Genomic DNA, 20,961 nt, shown 5'->3' with positions numbered 1-20,961 from the left:
ATGAAAAGTGACCTGGGAGGAGAAGTGTTAAAAAAAAAGTGAAGCACTGAAGGCGGGGATGCACTTGGATGGCACCAGTGGCGATGCCAGTGGCATATTATAGGGAAGGTGGGAACTATTCCCTCGGACACCCCATTGCTATAGGAAATCTGTGTTACCAGGACTCTTAATGGACTAAACACATTTTGCATAGTCTTCATCATATAAATTTTATTTTTATTTTAGCTACACTCTAAAGTAAATCTACCTAAATTCCTGAGGCTCCACTGAGGTGGGTGAGTGACACTCAGTGTTAAGAGAAGATACACAAAATGCTTTGGCATTTCAAATTAATCCCTAACATAGGATGTGATAACAGTAGGTACAGCAAAAAGACAGCCAATATTTCAAAATAATTATGAAGTTTTTCCCAAAGCCCTTAACTTCATGCAAGAGTTTGTTAGAAGCTCTGGAAATAGGCCATTTTGGCTGTGTTTGCCCATCTTTTTTTCAAATCCATCAACGTTTATTGAAAAACCTATGCTGGTTAGCAAGTCAAATCACTCGTGGACAAAATAGATAAGGGGAGAGGGAGTATTTTCGCGCTTGCTAATGCTACAGTCTCCCATGGAAAATACCTGTTGCCTGTAGAATGTTCACCCCGGAAGTAGTGCTCAAACTTTCAAACCTGGGGCCTTTAACAAATACTGAGGGCTGCCCCCAGAGGCATGGCCTAGGCATTGGGACTTCTAAAAACTGCCATGTTATTGAAATGTGCATTACGGTTGAGAACCCTGGCCAGAGAGAAGTGGGATGGGAGGGTGGGGGGAACACAGAGCTCTGGAGCAACCACACATGGATTGAAGTCTCAGCTCTACCCTTCCTGACTCTGTGATGCTGGGTACTCAGTCCTACTGAGCCTTTACTTCTTCCTCTGAGAAATATGAATAATTCCTAGTTTTGAAGTTTGCTGCTGGTTTAAATATGGAAAAAGTGCCCCAAAATTAGAGATACTCTTCCCTTGACCTTCCTTTCCATATAACTTTTAGAGGTATAGTAGTTTTTTGTTTACAGGCTTATCTACTCATATAGTGATTAAGAGTCCAAGTTCTAGAGCCACCACTAGCTGGCTCTGAATACCAGCTCTATTACTTACCAGCTGTAATACCATGTGCAGTTTAATTAAATTCTGTGAGCCTCAAACACTTCATCCATAAAATGGGAAGAATGACAACATCCATTCCGATAGGGCTTTGTGGGGATTAAATGGATGTACGTATGTAAGCATCCCAGTGGTACCTTATATACGGTAAGTACTCAGTAACGGCTCTAATCATTGCTTATTTTTTACTCTCAGGGAAATAAAGTTCAGCATCCCACTCTTACAAAGCATAACAAAATTTCTGGTCAAATGAGGAGCTCACACAAAGGAAGCAGAGTTTGTATTTGAAAGGTGTTTTGAACCAGTTTTAATTGTTCATCATAAAAATTATGCTAATGGAAAAAGTTGGTTCACTGTTGACTAGTCACACCTTGAAGAATACATATGTCTAAAATTGAGCTTTGAAGGCATTTAGCTTAAGGTGGTTGAGAAAGGTTTGAAAGACTAGGTTTGGAAAAAAAAACATCTTATTACATATGTTTTGGGGGTAAGAGGTATCAGACTTTTATACAGAAATGGTGAACTTATATGGACACTGTTAGCAAGACATTTAGCATGTGAGTCATATAGCAATAGAAACAAATGCTTTATACCGCTCTTTTGTGGCTTCTGTGGGGCCAGTGTTATTGGAAAAATAGTTCGCTAATTCTACACACAGCCTCTATTTTTTGATATACAGTTAATAGTCCCAGAAGACTGATCTCAGTTTTTTTTTCTCATAACGTCACTATTCAAACACTAATGAAGGGTTTGTTTCCCAGGCTCTGGAGATATTAAATAATGAATTTTGGGGAAAGGGCTGTTTTGTATGGATCTGGGGAAGTGTGAGGGTTAAACAGCTGCATTTACCACCAAGCGAGGAAGAACAATCTCGAACAGGGCTGCGCAAGAGATAGATACCTACTTCACAACGTACCCATGCCACCCTAGCAGAATAACTCATTCTAGTTTGTGAGCATCAGAATATCCTTTGGCCTATGCCAAAGTAGAAATACAACCACCAAGGACATTCAAATCTTATTTACCAGTGAGTCTCCCGTTTACAGCTTCATGCAAACCCCACGGTCAGAAAAGTGAACGAGTGGATTCAAGCCGTGGGTTCCATTGCAAGAGTATCCATCACTTGTGGTTAGATATGGACTTTGTCATTAAAAGGAAGTGATAAATTGGGAGTGTGGGATTGACATTTACACACCGCTATATTTAAAACAGATAACCAACAAGTACCTACTCTGCTAAGGGAACAAGCACACGGACCTACAAGCACAGGGAACTCTGCTCAATGTTCTGTAATAAACTAAATGTGAAAAGAATTTGAAAAAGAATACATACATGTATATATAACTGAATCACTGTGGTGTACACCTGAAACTAACACATTTTTAATCAACTATACTCCAATATAAAATAAAAATTAAAAAAGGAAGTGATGGTTCTAGAAATAAATGCCCCTTGCTTGCATAAACTAATCTTGCTTTAATTTTCTTGCCTAGCAATGTTCAAACAGATATCTGAATTTTCAGCCCCTCAGTAGGGATTGGGTACATCTAAGATAGTTTTATTTCAGTAATTTTCCTCTTTCTGTTCTTAATCAGAATTAGAAATGGAAGGAAAAGTGCTAGACTTACCCACACAAGGCAGAGAGTAACCAAGCTGAGGGTCGTGGACAAACTGCCGATCATTGAGTCTCGTCACACAGTACAGGTGGAAACAGTCTAGGCAAATCACGTGGCGGTAGTTGCACTGGAAAACCAGGACGGGGCTTCTGGTGGAGGTAAAGAAAGACATTTCCTGTAGTCCTTCTAAGGCTGGCAGGCAATGTGTGGTTTAGAACACTTTCTGTAATCTCGTAGGGGTGCTTAGGGCATGCTCTATGTAAAGACCTGCGCTGCTAATCATTGAGCTCATATATATCAATGCTACATCTTAAAAATTGGAAACACCTTGTGAGCTATAAAGAAGATTGATTTTCTTAATTTTATATTTTTTACGTGACCATATTTACCAATCAGCTATTTAAACCCAAGCTCAGATACAAGCTCTTCCTAGAAGCCTTCCTTGACTTATAATTCCCAGTTAACCTACTTGTCATTCCATCCACTTACGTATATTTCGATTGATCCATTATTACATTGTAGTATTGATATGTTTCTCTTCTCTTGTAGACTGTGATCTCCTTGAAAATAGAACTGTCTTCTTTACATTGATATTCTCATAGCACCAGGCATTATAAGTTTTTAAATAAATGTTCCTTGAATTTAGTTATAATAATATATAGGATCTGAACTTCCCCAAAGTCGAAAGAAAAATTACTACTGCATCAAAGTAAATGTGTTAAACAGTCATTTACATTTCATTGGCAAATGGAAAAGTAGAATTTAGAAATAAAAGATTATCTAGCAGAGATCCTTCTACTACAAGATTTTGTCTATTGTGCTACCCCCATCCACCCAAATATTCAATTTCTTAAATTAAAGTTAGGGGATCACTAACAAATTAATATACACAAGTCCTAAAAATTCTGAACTTCCTTAAAACACTTTGTAGAAAAAAATATCTCCTGAATAACCACGTTTTTGCTAGTAAATGAACCACATGATTTTATGACAAAAAGGAGACAAAATGAATATATTAACTTGAGATCAGCCCTAAGGCAATTTTAATAGTAAGAAAGTCATTGGATTTTATTTAGATAAACCTATTTTCTATGTAATGATAACAAGATACAAAGTATTTGTCATTTCATACCCAATTCTTAACAGATATAAGAGCTCTTCAAAAGCCCTTTCCCTAAAAAAAACTGATATTAACATTAATATTAGTAGAAGATAACTCCTTAACAATTACAAGATTTTCAAAATTCTGTTTTCCCACTTATTTCAACACAATATATAACACAAAATAAAATGGAAAAAAAAGTTGGTATTTTAATGTCTTGGATCTACAGGATGATAGTCAATTTCATCTAAGCATCCCTGAGGTTTTTATGTGTTTTCATTTCCCATCTCTGAACCTATTGATGTCCCTTCAGGGCCATTTCCATTCCCAGGGCCTTTTTCAATTAGGTGTTGACTGTGTTCTGAACTTTCAGCCTCTTCCCTTCTAACAACTTCCCCCTTGAAGATCATGAAATATAACGCGTTCCTATATCTAACAGGAGAGTCAGGCACACACGCACACGAGCGCATACACACCTCATTCCCTCTGTGTGACCCTACAGAGCTGCTATATTTTGCCTCCTTTCAGAGCTAAGTTCTATGAAAAATGTTCTTCATTCTGATTTTAGCAACATGGTCGACTCAACCTTTATGGACTCTTGATCTGTTACCAATACACAGAAACACTGGAGAAACTATGAGAACATTTATAAAAATGTTCCTATATATAACAAGGTTCAAAAGAAAGCTTGGCAATTACCCTGTAGAAAATATAAAAAGAAAACTTATATAAAAGCCAAAGCAGTCAGTATGGACTGTGGACTCTGCCACAGTGTCCCAGAGAGATGTTACGATGCATGGCATGTAGCCACTGATCTAGCAAATGTGTCCTTTTCCAGCCCTATTAATAGAAGGAAGAATAGAAAGAGTTCTCTTTCATGTATGGACAACAGTACACATTAATAGTTTTGCCCTTCAGTTAAAATATGGTCAAAAAGAACTTAATACTATCTAGACAATTCAAAGAACGTCAGTTGCTCTGGTTTATTGATTACATCCTGCTATTTGGAACAGATTAGCAATAAATGGTAAATATATTGGAGGCCATGGTGTGAGATAAACTCTATGCAGATTCAGGGGTCACCTACATTAGAGAAGGTTTTTAGAGGTCTAATATTTGGGGCATGGAGGGACACACCTAACAAAATAAAGGACACAGTAGTCACCTTGCCCCTCCCCTACTAAGAATGAAGTACAGGTAATCACAGGCTCCCTAGGACCAGAGGTTGTGGTTCCCACAGAGTGAAGCACATGCTCCTGGGGACACAGGAAACATCCCGCGGAAAATTAAGCTCCAGTGGTACCGCTTCCCTTCAGCCTCCTTAAACTGGAATACAGGCAGGAAGGAACATTGACCATACTGGCAGGGGTAATTGATCCTAATCATCAGGAAGAGCAAGAGCTGCTGTCACACATTGGGGCAGGGAAAATTCACATGGCATCTAGGTGGTTCCATGGGACATCTCCTGATACTCTCCTATGCAATTTTAATGGCAAATGGACAAGGGCAGCAGTTATGGCTTAAGAAATGCATGGTGACCAGGATTTGAGACCCTTTAGGATATATATTATATATATATACACATACATACATATGTGTGCATATATGTGCGCATATGTATGTACATATGCACGTATGTATATATGCATGCATATACATATTTTTATATGTAGATATATAGAGATAGAACAGATATATGTATATGTTGATAGATAATAGATAATGATAGAGATAGAGGTAGTATATGCACATATTTCAGATAGAATTATCAGTCAGTTGGATTTCTTGATATAGTTATGAGGTAAGACTGCTCATCTCTTAAGAATATTCTTAGTATTTATGAAAAAGTTAGGTAAGTGATAAACATGACACCCATAAAAGGTTATTAGATTAATCATCTGAGAAAATGAAATGAGTAAAAATCATATCATGGCTAGAGGGACTACATGATTAATTTCTCAAGAGCTAGATGAAACAGGAAAGGGGGCAATACTGGTATTTATGAGCACCTACTTTGGGTTAGGGACTTTGCTAGGAACTTCACACATGTTTTTTTCCATTTCACTCCCCTAAAGTCAACTCCCCTGACTTTACTATTCATCTTGTTCCTTTCTCCACCTCCACCCTCTCTGTGGGCATGGTCCTTACCTATCCTAGCATACTTCTAGCTCCTTTACTGCTAGACCCATGCTCCTTATCATGCATTCCTATAGTACAATATATTCAGATATATTTATATTGAAATCAAAACTCCAAATTTCAAGGTCCAGTTCAAGTGTGAAGACCTCCAAGGGACTTTCTCTGGAGCCCCATTCTTTATTAATTCTTCCCTTTCTCTTTACCTTTTATCCGTAAGGTCTATTCTCAATGTGTTTCAGATATTACCTCTTCACTTCTATTCAAGGTGAATACTGTCAACATTAAATGAAAAGTCATGAAACAACAGAGGCCATTCTTGTTTAACCCTTTCATGACCCAAGCATCACCATATACAGCATTGAGCCCATGGTAGTTACATTATCAATAGTTACTGATTGTACCAGTGGATAAATGAATGGAATGTTTTTACTTTATAATTTCTCTGCTCCCCATTTGTACATTTTTCACTCAATTAATTATTGAGCATCTACTTGGCTAAAGAAGGCACTTAATAAATACATGTGGAATATGGCACTGAGTGAATGAGTAAACACTTTATAGTCAGAATTGGTTTAAGCATTGGGAAACACACACACATACACAATCCGAAGGCATAGTTGGGTGACACAAAATGCATGTGGAACAAGTATTACAAGGAAACATATGCAGTCACCAAACTCTGTTGCCACAGAAGCAAGGAGAGGAGGGAAGTAAGACTCAGGATGGTACCATTAGGGAACCTGAGCTGAATTTAAAAGGATGGGAAAACTGACATTGGGCCACTGGAGAGAAACATGGCTTCTGGGCAAGGGAGGAAACCCAGACATAGAAAAGAATTCTTGGAACAAAAATGTAACAAGTTGGGCTGATTGAGAGGATGTATCAGGAAAAGAGTGAGAGGAGAGATGACAAAGTTGGACACAGAGCAGATTCTGGGCAGGGACAGTGGCATAGGGATTCTAGAAGGCAAACCTAGTAGATAACCTCTAGATAGTGAAATTTGCTGAAGACATCTAAGCATGGGAAGGGAGTGATTTTTTAGTAAGTTTAATTCCAAGGAAAGCTTGGAGGGAAAGAAATTAGAAGTTGTGAAAAGTCTTTGGAGGTCATTTTAATAATTCAGACATGAGTTACTTAGGAATTAGACCATGGTGTGCTGGTAGTTCTAGGAATGGAAATAAGAAGATTGATAAGAGTGACATTTCTGAGGAGGACCTGCCAGGACCTGCCATCTCGTGGGTCTTTTTTTCCTTCTGACATTCCTCTGTGCCCTTTGCTCCGATTATACATAAATGTTAATTGACCATTCTAGAAAATGATTTTACCCCAGTGAGCCAGGTTATAGAGCAGTTAATCAAAGGTTAAATAAAGTTCTCAGTCATATGTAAAAGGAATTATAAATGCTGTACTTGACATTACTTTAGAGTTATTTGTAAGCAATGATTTCCCTGCTTTTATTAAAGGAGTGATCCAAAGACCCTTTATTCACAAAGTATTAGGCATAATTGAAGGAGTCTTAGTAAAATATATGGTGAGCCATTCACATACATGACACAAAGTAGAATATTGTTCTGCAGTGGTTCAAACATTTAAACTCTTGTAAAATTAGTTCTCTAGCAACCTACAAAATAGTATCAATTTTTTCATATTTGTCTGATAAAATGTGCAGTTTGCTCTCTACCTCATTTGTTCTCTCTCTCTCTTTCTCTCTCACACACACACACACACACACACACACACACACACACACACATCTGCTCTCCTTTACATGCCCTCTCTCTGCCAAAGTCTATCTATTTCTCTGTCTCTGTCTGATTCTTTCCCACACGTACATTTTCATTTATACCCATTAAGAGAGGGGCTGTGGTTCCAAATTCTCACCTGAATGTGACACATACTGAACACAATGTGCCAAAAATTTCAAGATATGTAAAGCTAAGGAAGCAAGTCTAAACTCTAAAGAAAATAAAAACTAATAGCATGGGTAGGAAAGGGACACACATAATTGTAATACAGAGCAGGATATTTTAAGTTATGTTAGAGATGTAGGAAATGGTAAGCAGCCTCCAAGATGCTCCCCAATGATCCCCACCCTCTGGTATTCATGCTTTTGTGTAGTCTCCTTCCACATTATGTGAGGTGACCTGCTTAATCTGTGGGGAAAATGCAGAAGTACCAATATGCGACTTCCAGGACTAGACCAGAAAAGACACTACAGCTTCTGTCTGTGCTCTTTCCTGGGTTACCTGCTCTGAAGAAAGTGAACAGCCACATTGTGAGGACACTCAAGCAGTCTATGGAGAAGTCCACAGGGCAAGGAACTGAGGCCTCTTGCCAACAGCCAGCACTGACATGGCAGCCACCTAAGATAATCATCTCTGAGGCAGATCCTCCAGCCCAAGACAAGCCCTCAGGTGACTACAGACCTGGCTGAATCTTGACTATAACTTCATGAGATACCATAAGCAAAAACCATGCAGATAAGCTGCTCCCAAATTCCTGGCCCACTGAAATTGTGCAAGATAACACTGTTGTCTTAAGATACTTGGCTTTGGGATATTTTTTTATGCAGTAACATGTAACTGACACAGGCTCAGAGGAGGAAGAGATCATGTTAAGATAGCAGATCAGAAAAGAATTCATAAAAGTGGCATTTGAAGGAGGATCAAGATTCCAGTGCATGGAGATAGAGAAGACATTCCAGGTCAAGAAAAGACACAAAGTTGCAAAAGTACAGACCATGGAAGAGGGATGCTGAGTTATGTAGTAGAGCTGGTTTCTTCATTTCCCCCAGTGAAAAGCAAAATTAAATATAAATATTATATTTAGGGATAGTAGAATCTGAAATACAATGAAAAGCAATGACAATTAGAATAGAAATGTTAAGTACAAAATCATTGAGGAGATATAAAATACAATTTCCTCACTGGAGGGGGAAAGTTAGCTCTTAAATTTAGCTAACACTTGACCCTTGAAACTTCACATGTTGTTTTTACAGAATTTAGTTTGTGCTGCAGTAACATAGATGTTATGCCCCAGTTAGCAATCTTTCGAAGCTCTCTTCAAACTCCCTGTGCATGAACAACTATGACTCCTGGGAATTTAATAAAGCATTTGATTAGATAAAATAATTAGAGGGAGAGAGCTGCACCATTAAATAACTTGAATTTGTCTTCTTAACAACTGTCACTTTAAATCCCTTTTAGTTTGAAATAGCTTATAAACAATAAGTAAATAAATGACTGAAATCTCAGAAACCAAATGCATTTTCATTTCATCTGTATTTAGCCACATTACCTACTAATTGCCCAAATGCACTACCTACAAAGAAGTATCCAACCAGGCGCCTGCCTGCGGACAAGCCAGAGATAACATTTTCGCCCACATATGTCATGTGAGTTCATTTATCTGAGTTAGCCAAGTGAGCAGTCCCCCGTCCACTGGAGAGGCCTCTGATCCAAGATACTAATTGACAGACCCAACCTTTAGAAAATTAAAATAAGCTTCAACAGTTGAAATGACCTTCAAAATTCCTTCCAGCAGCCAAGTTAAAATCCTGAAGTAAGTTCGTTTGCCCATTAGTCACCTTGGAATCAGAATCCTATTAAGGCCCTGGCAGATCCCAAAACTAGCTCATAACTGCCTCTTTCAATTTCTCCTTGCCTCCTCTGCTCATGTCCTCATGGCTTTATCTGGTCTGCTTTGCTGCACACACACACACGCGTGCACACACAATTCACGAAGCTGGCTCCAAGCTCTGTAAGCTTAATTGCAGAGGGTCCCGTATTTCAGCATACACAACATACCCAGGATGAAGGACCCTTTATGTTTACACTTTTGAATCACTTTCATTCATCCATCCTGCCAATACTTTAGAACAACCACTACATGCCAGGCACTGTCCTGTGATGTCCCGTAAAAGTGAACAAGGGCATGGTCCTTCCCCTCAGGGTCCTATAGGATTGAAGAACAAAAAAAGTAATTGTCTCAGTGTAGTAAGTGCTACCACATGGATGAGTTTAGAGACCACCTAACTTGTCGCTGGGGGTCAGTGGAAAGGCTTCCAAGAAGGCTTACGCCCTCAGAGCATTCAGTCCCTGTAGAGACAAGACACTGAACAAACTAAATGGCTTCCCTTGTTGATAAAGGCTTTGAATAAAATACATAGAATGAATACAGTAATATGTTATAGCAGTATTATTGTAAAGTAGCTTTCATCATGGCAGGTCTTGGCCAAAATTATGAATTATTACCCAGTGCCAATGTATTAAGACCCCAGGTTTTCCCTTTTGTCTTTCAGAGCCCTCTCTCTGTAGGTTAGATTCACCACACATATGTATCTCCCATATTGTCAATCACAAATCTTTCTGTTTCTCTCAGGTCAGTCTCTTTGCAGCTTCTGGACCAACCTTTTTCTTTATGCTCTTATCCTATGGGTAGGTTCTTCTATTTGTCTTCATTTTCCCAAAAAAAAAAAATGTCCAGGTTCAGGCTCCAATCCAACCTCTTTTAGGAAGCTTTTATCAATAAAAGACTCTAGCTAACGTGGATTCTCCCACTCACTCCTAATTTCCTGTAAGTCTTCTGTTTATAAAGCGTTCATTTTGTATTCCATTTAGTATTTGCTTGCATAATCATTCCTGTTCTTCTGTATCACTTTTTGAGCCCATGTCAGGTCCCCCAACTCAAGTTCCACACATAGCAATGGGAAGCTCCTATGTGGCTGGTTCTTTTGCTCAACATGGGGAGGGGGAGATACAGTTCTCCTCCTCAAGGAATTCTATTTGCTGGTGAGATAAATAAGTCTGGGGCACTTTGGGAGACTAATGAGAGGCAACTTAATCCAAAGTTGGTCAGGCAGAGAATGTTTCCTAAAAAAGGACAATATAAACTAAGACCTAAGAGGTAAGAATGAGGTAGCCTGAACAAGAAACTAGAGGGCAGTGAGAAAATATGTAAAAAACACTTAAAATGGAATAAAATTAATCAAGGTTAGGGAACCATGTTGTATAATTTCATATCACCCCCTCAGCCTCTATCAAAGTTCTGAATTCTTCCAGAAATTAAAAACGAAACTAAAAAGTAAAGATACTGCTTCTGCAAGCCACATAATACAAGTCTATGTTTTAGGTTTATACGCTACCTTAAGTGTAGCTGAGTTAGGTTGTTTTTGAACCGTTAACAATAAGCAGGCTATGCAAAATAAAAATATGAAGCCATGGTTACAAGAGGGAATTCATGGATTGTTAATTTCCTCCAGATGATATCGATCTTTGAGAATACTATTTGAATTTAGTATAGCTTATATATTGTATTTTTAAATATAACTATTGACAGGTTGAACCCAAATATAAACTATTAACTTCTAGAAATTTTAGATTGCAAACACTTCAATATACTGACACGTATTACAATTAAAAAATAAACACCTTTTCTTTCTTTAAAAGTATCAATAAGTTAAATTTTTTAAAAGCAAAGCGGTCAACCCTCTGTTGTAGTAATTCATAAAAATGATTTGATTTCCCAGCAACACTCCAACTTTTCTCATTAAGGCATTTATACTACGAAACAGATGCTGATAAATAATTGTAAATAGCAGGTAAATTATAATAAAATAATTGTTGCATGTAACAAAATGAAATTACAAATTCCAAAGGGTATTGGCCTATGGGACGAAAATGTATCTCATGAAAAATTATCATATTTCTTTCCTATCCCCCAAATAACAGAATTAATTTCAATTCTCAAAATTATATTTATGGGTTAAGTGCTTCTGAGTTATAATCTCAGAGCACACTCTATTCAGGCTGTCAGTGTGTACAGTTAAAGAAAGCCGGAACCAGATTCAACATAAAATACTTTTGGGGTCACATCGTTTGCATAGAGCTGTTGCGTGGCACAACTATGCAGCCACTGGAGATGCCATCTGTAACACGTACCAACTCATGCATATATCTTGTTTTTGTTTTTTCTTTTGTGAAAAACAGCTAGGAGTAGCTAGGAGCTGCAGTAGCATTCTGCTAAATTGAGAAAGATGTGAGGACAGATCTTGTTTAGATAAGAACCCCACTGTGAAATAAATTATTCTAGTGTATCCCCAAATCTCATGACAGGAAATATTAATGTGCTGAGAATCAGTCCAGTGGCTGTGAATATTAGGAGGTATTTAACATAAGAAATTATTACTGACACAGAGTGGTTTAAAAAGATACGTTTTTTTTTTTGCAACTAGTTCACAAAAACCTTCCACAGAGGATTTCTCACTGGTCTTTCATTCATTCTTTTTTTTTTTTTTTTTAATTTTTATTTTATATTGGAACATAGTTGATTAACAATGCTGTGTTAGTTTCAAGTGTACAGCAAAGTGATTCAGTTATACATATACATGTATCTATTCTTTTTCAAATTCTTTTTCCATTTAGGTTATTACAGAATATTGAGCAGAGTTCCCTGTACTATACAGTAGGTACTTGTTGATTATCTATTTTATATATAGCAGCATGTAGATGTTAATCCCAAACTCCCAATTTATCCCTTCCCCCGCACCTTTCCCCTTCAGTAACCATAAGTTTGTTTTCTAAGTCTGTGAGTCTGTTTCTGTTTTGTGAATAAGTTCGTTTGTATCTTTATTTATTTTTTTTTAGATTCTGCATATAAGCGATATCATATGATATTTGTCTTTCTCTGCCTGACTTAGTTCACTTAGTATGATAATCTCCAGGTCCATCTATGTTGCAAATGGCATTATTTCACTCTTTTTAATGGCTGAGTAAAATTCCATTCGTCCTTAAAATGAGTGAATGCATGAATGTTAGTAGAACGCTGGGTCTTTCATTCTTTTTATCAGAGAAACATTATGAACCAGGTCCTCTGAAGTAGAATCGTTTGAAATGAAGAACCCATTTAATAAAAGACTGTAGACATCTTAAAACAGTTCTACCATGAAGGTGTTTAACAATGAGGAGGTACTGTGAAATTTCTGAGGTATCATTAGATGGATTCGGCATTAAAATATTAATAATTTAAGAATTTGTGGTGCATAGTAGATAAAATTATTCTCCTGAGTTTTTTTGTTTTACATGTAGCCAGGAAAGCAGTGTATAGCATGATAAAGTGTTTCCCTAAAAATAATAAAACTCAACATGATATAACCATACACTTCCAAACGGATTCACATATAAAACCTAGAAAAGGAACCCTGCAAAGGGGCATCCCAAGATATCAGAGGTCGGGGAGGTCGGAGAGAACCCTGGGAGGCTGCGAGTGGCTGCACCACAAGCTGGCCTGTGAACCCAGTTTTGTCAATGGGGATCTGTGAATTGGCAGGTTCGCTCTGGCAATCCCTGAAGACCTTTCGGATACTGAGATGTTAGAATCTTCAGCCTATCTGATCACATTTCTTCCTTCTGGTAAACTTGTGGAACTTAAACCTTACTTGAAATTATGTACAAAAGACACTTAGAATTCCAGCTTTACACCTCGTGAATGAAGGAACACACACATGCTGCTGGCAAGGCTAAAATCTGGGGATTTCTGGGATTCACTTCCTGGAAGATGTGTTGGGAGAAAGGCCCTGAGCCAGAATACTGAAGGAAAATCAGAAAAGGTATCTGGGTATTTTTTTTAAAAAAGCAACAAAATATCTCATATAGCTTTCAACAACTAGCAATTTAATTTTAAAGCGCCTTTTTCCTTCTTTTTTTTCTAGTAAGTTAGCTGGAGCTTGGAGTCAGCAAGAGACAGAGCGGCAGGTGCCTCGGTGGTGCTCCCTGCTCCCACATGCCTCTCCGAGCCTCTCTCCTACCCCAGAGCAGTCAGTTATTTGTTTAACTGTCTACCTTCTCACTAAACCAGAGGTCAGCAAACCCCAGCTGGGGGCCAAATCTGCCCCCCCCACCTGCTTTTGTAAATAAAGTTTAATTAGAACACAGCCATTTTTATCATCTATGGCTCTATAAAGGCAGAGGAGGGTAGCTGTGACAGAGACTGTACAGACCACAAAGCCTCAACTACTATCTGGCTCTTTTTAGAAAGGGTTCCCTGCTCGAGGACTTTCCTCCATTAACACAAGGGCTGTCTTCCGGTATCCCCAGTGCCTGGCCTGTGGCTGGTGTTAATAAGGCATGTGTTCTGAATGACTCCCTAGCTGTCTGACTGGATGAATGAATGACTATGAAGGAACAGGGACACACAGGGAAGGCAAACAGGAAAAGCCCCAGCGAGCCAGAGGTCAGCGATGCTGCAGTGTTAAAGAGGTGTGCAGTAGGTAGCTGGATTTGAGCTAAGCCTTTGATACTGCTTTTCAAGGCTGCAAACATCATCTTCCTTCATCCAGGCCACTTCTTTTGATTAAGCTGATCTGGTCTCATCCAGAGGGTGTCCAACGCTTGCAACACCGACGTGATAGAAAGGAAAAGGGAAATGGACTTTGATTAGCTCTGGAAAGTGATTGCAAGAAAACAGGATGGAACCATGTGTGGTGGCTGTTGCTGGTGCAGACTGGGTGGTCAGGGAAGGCCTGGGGAGAGGACATTTACACTGATCCCTGAATGGCCCGCCACGCACAGATCAGATGCAAGAGGCTCCGGGGAAGGAGCAGCAACAGCGCGTGAAGCCTTTGTCTAAACAGGATTCGACTCTTGGACCATGTGAAGCCACACAAAATTTAAAGCAGGGATGCAACACGATGTCATTTGTGTTTAAGAAAATCCCTCTAACTTTGTGTAATGAATGGATTACAGTGAGGCAGGCAAGAACGGGAGAGAGTCCCATGAACATTGTGACGTCCTCCTGGGAGAGAAGATGGTGGTTTGCACTAAGTGGTGCGGCCAGAGAGACGTGGACGGATGGAGGACACGTTTGGGACGACATAGCATGTGAATCTCCTACCGAGCTCTTTTCCTTTTTTACTAACATTTGTGAATTTCTCCATTTTTAGGAAACCTCAGGATCATGTCCCCAAATCCAAGGGACCACTGTTATAAAATTAACACCTTTCAAATTACCTTATATGGAGATGGAGATTTTTCCAGTGGTTTCTAAACAAATTTCATTCAAAATCTTCACTTAGGGCCTAACTTAAATGATAGTGAACCTGATAATCAAATAGCACATTAATAAAATTTTAAAACTATAATTCCATTATTCATCAATCTCCTGTAATGTGCCAGGCAGTGGGCATAGTGTGGGGCATAGATCAAGGGACAAGAGATGCCCTGATGACCCACCGTGGGCTGTGTCAGCGCCGCCCACGTCAGTGAGGCTGTGGGGATCGGAGTCTGCAAACAGGGCACTGATACCGTCGATACCAGAGATACGCGTGAAGTAAAGCTGAGAAGATTCGGAGGTTAATTAACCCGAGGCAGAAAGGAGATTCAAGCACTTTGTCTAGCTTCTCCTTTTAAACATTTATTGGATGCCTCTACTATGCCAGGTTCCCTGCTAAGTGCTTTTTCTGCATTATTTATTTAATCCACTGAACCATACAGCCTTAGGAGGGCAGGGCCCACGTCTGTGTTTTCTCTTCTGCAGCCTCACTGTCTAACACTTGTTTGTAGGGGGAGTTCAGAAATATCTGTTGCGTGAATGGATGGAGGATTCCCCTGTCCCTCTCATGACAGCAGCAGCAGTGAAATACCCCAGCACAGAGGGGGTGCCGGTGAGGGCACTGAGGCTGAGAGAGTTAGTAAGTGACCAAGTGGCTACCAGACCCGACTTTCCTTACACTCCTCAATGCCACGTGACCCGGCCTTAGTCCAGGCCCTGACAGTCTCCCTTCACCCATCTCTAGTTTCAGGTTCCTCATCCATCGAATGAGAATAATGTCCCCGGCTGCATAGGGTCATAGACAGGTGACAAGATCATCTGTGGAAAGCTTCTAACACACTGCTTGGCTCATGGATGGTTCTACTTCTCTTCTTCCTCTCTTATTCAAGGGAAAGAAAAAAAAAATCCATATGACTTTCTATAATTTGCAAGGTAAATTCATCAATTTGTGGAAAAATTGCATTGGAAAACTCTGGTGATATTTCCCCTTTGCCTCTACAGCCTGGCCGCATATGGCCTGGGCGCAATTATCCTCTGCCCTTCTAGGAGCCTGCTCTGTGTCCCAGAAAGCCGAACCCTCAGGGTTTATCAGTGAGGCTCCCTTGCTCTCTGGTTGCCAGCTCCACACTCCCCCAAGCTCTGGACCACGTTTTCTGACAGTGACTTTATCCCTCCAGGACTGTAAGTCCTTTTGGGCATCCTCTCTTCCTCCACAACTCACAGGGCTTAAGTAGGGCTAATTACCTCTCTGTTCCTTCCAGACTCTGGGTGATGAGGGAATTGCCTTTTTGGGTGCCTCCCTATTCGTGTCACACCTCTGTACAAACCCATCTCTTCATTAAAGCATCTAGAATGATTTGCTTTGATTCTTTTTGCTGCTCAGGCCAGAATTCAAAAAGTCTCAAAAGGTAAAATGGACAGAGGTGGAGCAAGTATATCAACTAGAAGAGGATCCTTTATCTCATGCTTAGAAACTGGCTGACAGAAGGTAGGGTCTCTGGTGAGTGCTAGAATGTCCCTTCTCTGGGAGCAAACATCAAAGCAGCACTAACTACCTGTCTTCAGTGGCAGTGAGCAAGGCTGGCCACATAGTTTTCTACTCTTACTACATTTATTATCCTATGAAAGAATTAATACGGTGCTATTCTCCATTCCTGTTTCCATCCTTGTTAAAGCACAGTGCAAATACTAATGCCCAGACCAGAACAACTCTGCTATTTGAGGCATAACTCTTGGAAGGCAAATGTGCTATGACTTAACAGGGTTCTGAAAAAACACATTTTCTTCTCTAAAAATTACATCGTGTAGGGGTCTGTGAGGAACTTGTGTGAAAATGAGAAATATTCTCTTTAGGTGGGTGCAACCACATACCAGGGCACTAAGTTTAGAGAGCAGAGTATGAGATGGATTTCAGCCCAATTCATCTTCAAAGCCAGCCCTGCTTGTGCAGTACACAACTTGCATAACTGCAAGTGGCAGCCCTTACTTCCTGTGATTCTAGGACAGCCACAGTGACTCTTCGGACACCAACTTCCACATGTATAAGATGATTAATACTACACATTTTCCACCTAGCTCTATACAACTGGAGATGATATACTTGAGTTCAAAGAACTATGTATTTATGTAATAATGTTCAGTTGAGTCTGCTATACAAAGCAAAATTATCATTCCTTTATGGATTGATTACAGGTTATTTAACAGATGACTTTTTTTCCCCTGCTGATTAACTTATCAGCTCTTAATATCCAATTAGTTACTTAGTCAACTTTCAAAACTTCTTTACCAGAATCCACTTCTGGCCAAGATGGATTAACAGGCGCTGGATTTATCCTCCTGCCCCCGGCAACCTGATTATCTGGACAAAATATTGGAAGCAATGGTTTTCAAGACACTGGATGACAATGAAGGACAGCACCTCATGAGAGGCAGGAAACGAATGAGCTGAGTCCTATGCCCACCTCAGCTTACTGTCCTAAGAGAGTTTCCAGGCCCTGGATTGGAGAGGGAGAACCCAGGAAAAGCCCAGGGGACTCACAGAACTGAGGGGACAAACCTGGGTTTCTTGGGAGGACCATGCAGCTAGAGTGTACAGGACTGAATAAGGAGAGGAGAGAGCTGCACAGTCAGAGAACATCAGAGAACTCCACGGGGGGCTGCTCTCAAGTGTAAACATAAAATTGTGCAACCACTCTGGAAAATGGCTGGGCGGTTTCTTTAAAAGGTAAACATATACCCAATACAAGATCCAGCCAATCCTCTCCTAAATATTTAACCAGTGGAAGGGAAAGTATATGTCCACACAGAAACTTGTACATGCATATACACAGCAACTTTATAATAGCCCCAAACTGGAAACAACCAAGTGTTCCTCAACTGGTGAATGATAAACTGTGGTATATCCATACAATGGAATACTGCTTGGCAATAAAAGGAATGAACTATTGATAGATGAAACAACATGCATGAATCTCAAAATAATTCTGCTGTGTGAAAGAAGCCGAAAACCAAAATAAAGTACATACTGTATGATTCCATTAAAAAATTCTAAAACATGGAAACTAATCTAGAGTGACAGAGCAGATTAGTGGTTTACAGGGGATGGGAAGGGGGAACAGGGAGGGGTGGGAGGGAGAAAATACAAAGAAACACGAGCAAATTTTTGGGGGTGATGGAGATGTTCATTATCCTGATTGTGGTGGTAGTTTCACAGGTGTGTACATGTGTCATAACTAATCAAATTGCACATTTTCAATATGTGTGTTTTATCACATGTCAATTATACCTCAAAAAATTTAATGAAAAGAGAATTAAGAATGAAATGGTTTCTTTAACAAAAGGTTTTTCATACATGACTACCTTCTCACAATCTAGTTAGAGGGAAGCAGCAACTAGAATCTGTTCATACATGGTTGCTTTCTTAATTCCATTGTAGTTACTGAGCAGTATATAAAAGAATTGTTACCATGCTTCATTTGAAAGCATGCTCTATTTCAGATGCCCCAAATAGCGACAGGGTTTTTCACAAAGAGAGCAGAGTAGCGATAATCTGCCATATGTCTTGATTCCTGTCCTCCCAAAGGGGGCACACAAATCAGCCCTCCCTACAAAACAGAACTAAAGAAATAAGGTCTTGCTTTAAGCTTTAATTATATTCCTCACACACACATATATCACATGCATATAAGTATATACATTTATGTGCATAGATATATATTTTTGTTCTGTTCTGTTACTGTAATTTCTGCTTTCATTTTCTCAAGGGGAGATACTGGGTCATAGGATTTGAGCAATTCCATTTCTGAAATGTGTTCCCAGTGCATTGGAAGAGAATTAATATGGAATCACATAAAAAGTCCTGACATCCCACCACTGCCACTTCTGGAGGAAATGAATAGGAAGAAAAAAATCACTGTGCTTTGTGTGTCCTTGTGTCTTCACAGACGTCTAATAATCTCTGGGCATCGATCCTGCTTCAGTTTTAAGAGGCTCCAAACGATGGTGGATCTTGAGTCTTTCAGGTGGAGTGAAGCGGCCCCTTCGATCAGCAGAGTAAACAGGGCAGCGCGTGCTTTCTCAGCCCCGTCCACAGGGTATGTGGCTTTCACCCCTGACTAGTGATGAAGCCAACTTTTCCGTTTAAAAGAAACTCCTTTATTTGGAGGTTATGTTGTCTACTTATGTGGAAATACTTTCCTTATAATGAATGATATTGAGAGTAGACACTTTTCTTATTGTGTTATTAAACACCCTCACCTGGTAAAATAAAACATCACAAACTTATACTGCTCTCTCCTCTTTTTTTTTGAACACTACTTTGTTTGTAAAGCCCCAAAGTCCTAGCTTTATCACTACTTTTCAGGACATATGAAAAATTTTATTGACATTTGGTTTTGGTCTATATAGGCTAAGTTGTAACAAAAAACAAAGAAGTTTGAACACAATTGCACATGGTCACAAAGAACAATGCTAGTTCTACAGTGTAAGAAATCTCATCTTTAATTTCCTCAATGCAATATCTTCAAAAAGAGCTTGACCCATCCAGCTTTCAGACAAAACAAACAAGGAATCAGGATAATCACTGTTGCTCTGAGGAGACCATTGAATGTCTGGTGATGCAGAGCTCTGATAAGGGAACTAATAATTCCTTTGAAAGCATCCTGGAGAAGGGGCCATGGAAGCAGAGAACAACACTGGCAATAATGAAGGATAAGCTTGGATCATAATACAGACATACATTTTATTAGTAAGACTGCATATAGCAATACAAGATTATCAAGTATCGACAAACCTAATTAGGTTGTGCAGGGAGGGAAAGAAGGAAACAGACAACAGTCCAGTGGCTGTTTCTACCCCCGCACCCCGCAACCAAGAGACCAGGTCTGAGTTACCATAAGGAAAGTGTGTGTAGATGAAAGCTCAGGGGCCATTTTTTGATAGGGAAGGTCCTCGTGAGACTCAGAGCAGAAAAAGTGTGATATTGGAGTCATGCTGACAGAAGTTTAAAACAAAGTGGGAAAGACTGGGCATCCTCTTCACTCTTAAGCAGAATTTAGCAAGGAAAAACATTTGCACAGAGGGCACTGAAACTGTAGCCGTGGTGTAATATTTTCCCTCTGATAACTAGAAGGCAGTTGACTTCCAAAAGCAGGGGCTTTGTACTTAAGCATACTTACTTCTGCATACTCTGTGGAGTTGCAAACAACTGAGGAAGGCTTATAGTGATGGGTGAGATGTGGTAGGTACAGTTATACAGGTGGGAACTGAGAGCCAGCAGAAGCGGGTGTACAGGTTAAAATGGTCTTATTTGTCTAACACTCTGGTTGGGCATGCAGACATTTGATGCAAAGCATCTAACTCTCTAAATGCTTTAAACCCTCAATTCACTGGGGTTATGTTCTTGAAAATGTACATTTTATTCATAAATAAATCATAGCAATATTTTTTGAACCTTTCTCCTAAAGCAATGGAAACAAAAGCTAAAACAAACAAATGGGACCTAATTAAACTTAAAAGCTTTTGCAAAGCAAAGAAAACCATAAGCAAAACGAAAAGACAACCTACCTAAGGAGAAAAACTATTTGCAAATGATATGAGCAATAAGGGATTAATATCCAACATATATAAACAGCTCATACAACTCAACATCAAAAAAACAAACAACCTGATTAAAAAATGGGAAGAAGACCTGAATAGACATTTTTCCAAAGAGGATTTGCAGATGGCCAACAGGCACATGAAAAGATGCTCAACATCATTAATCATCAGAGAAATGCAAATTAAAATCACAAGATATCGGGGGGCTTCCCTGGTGGCGCAGTGGTTGAGAATCTGCCTGCTAATGCAGCGGACACGGGTTCGAGCCCTGGTCTGGGAAGATCCCACATGCCGCGGAGCAGCTGGGCCCGTGAGCCACA

General features: G+C 39.5%; 1 protein-coding gene across 3 annotated transcripts in view; it reads right to left on the bottom strand.

The window, feature by feature from the left end:
- Positions 1 to 20,961, bottom strand: part of PRKN (parkin RBR E3 ubiquitin protein ligase) — a 1,292,350-nt gene that overhangs the window by 418,536 nt on the left and 852,853 nt on the right. For all 3 annotated transcript variants that reach the window (XM_036871110.1, XM_036871111.1, XM_036871112.1), the window contains exon 8: positions 2,770 to 2,906. In XM_036871110.1, the coding sequence (XP_036727005.1) occupies positions 2,770 to 2,906 (137 nt within the window). The remainder of the gene's footprint in view (positions 1 to 2,769; positions 2,907 to 20,961) is intronic.

This window comes from Balaenoptera musculus, chromosome 12 (assembly GCF_009873245.2).
Source record: "Balaenoptera musculus isolate JJ_BM4_2016_0621 chromosome 12, mBalMus1.pri.v3, whole genome shotgun sequence".
NCBI lineage: Eukaryota > Metazoa > Chordata > Mammalia > Artiodactyla > Balaenopteridae > Balaenoptera > Balaenoptera musculus.
This window is presented reverse-complemented; position numbering and strand designations above follow the sequence as displayed.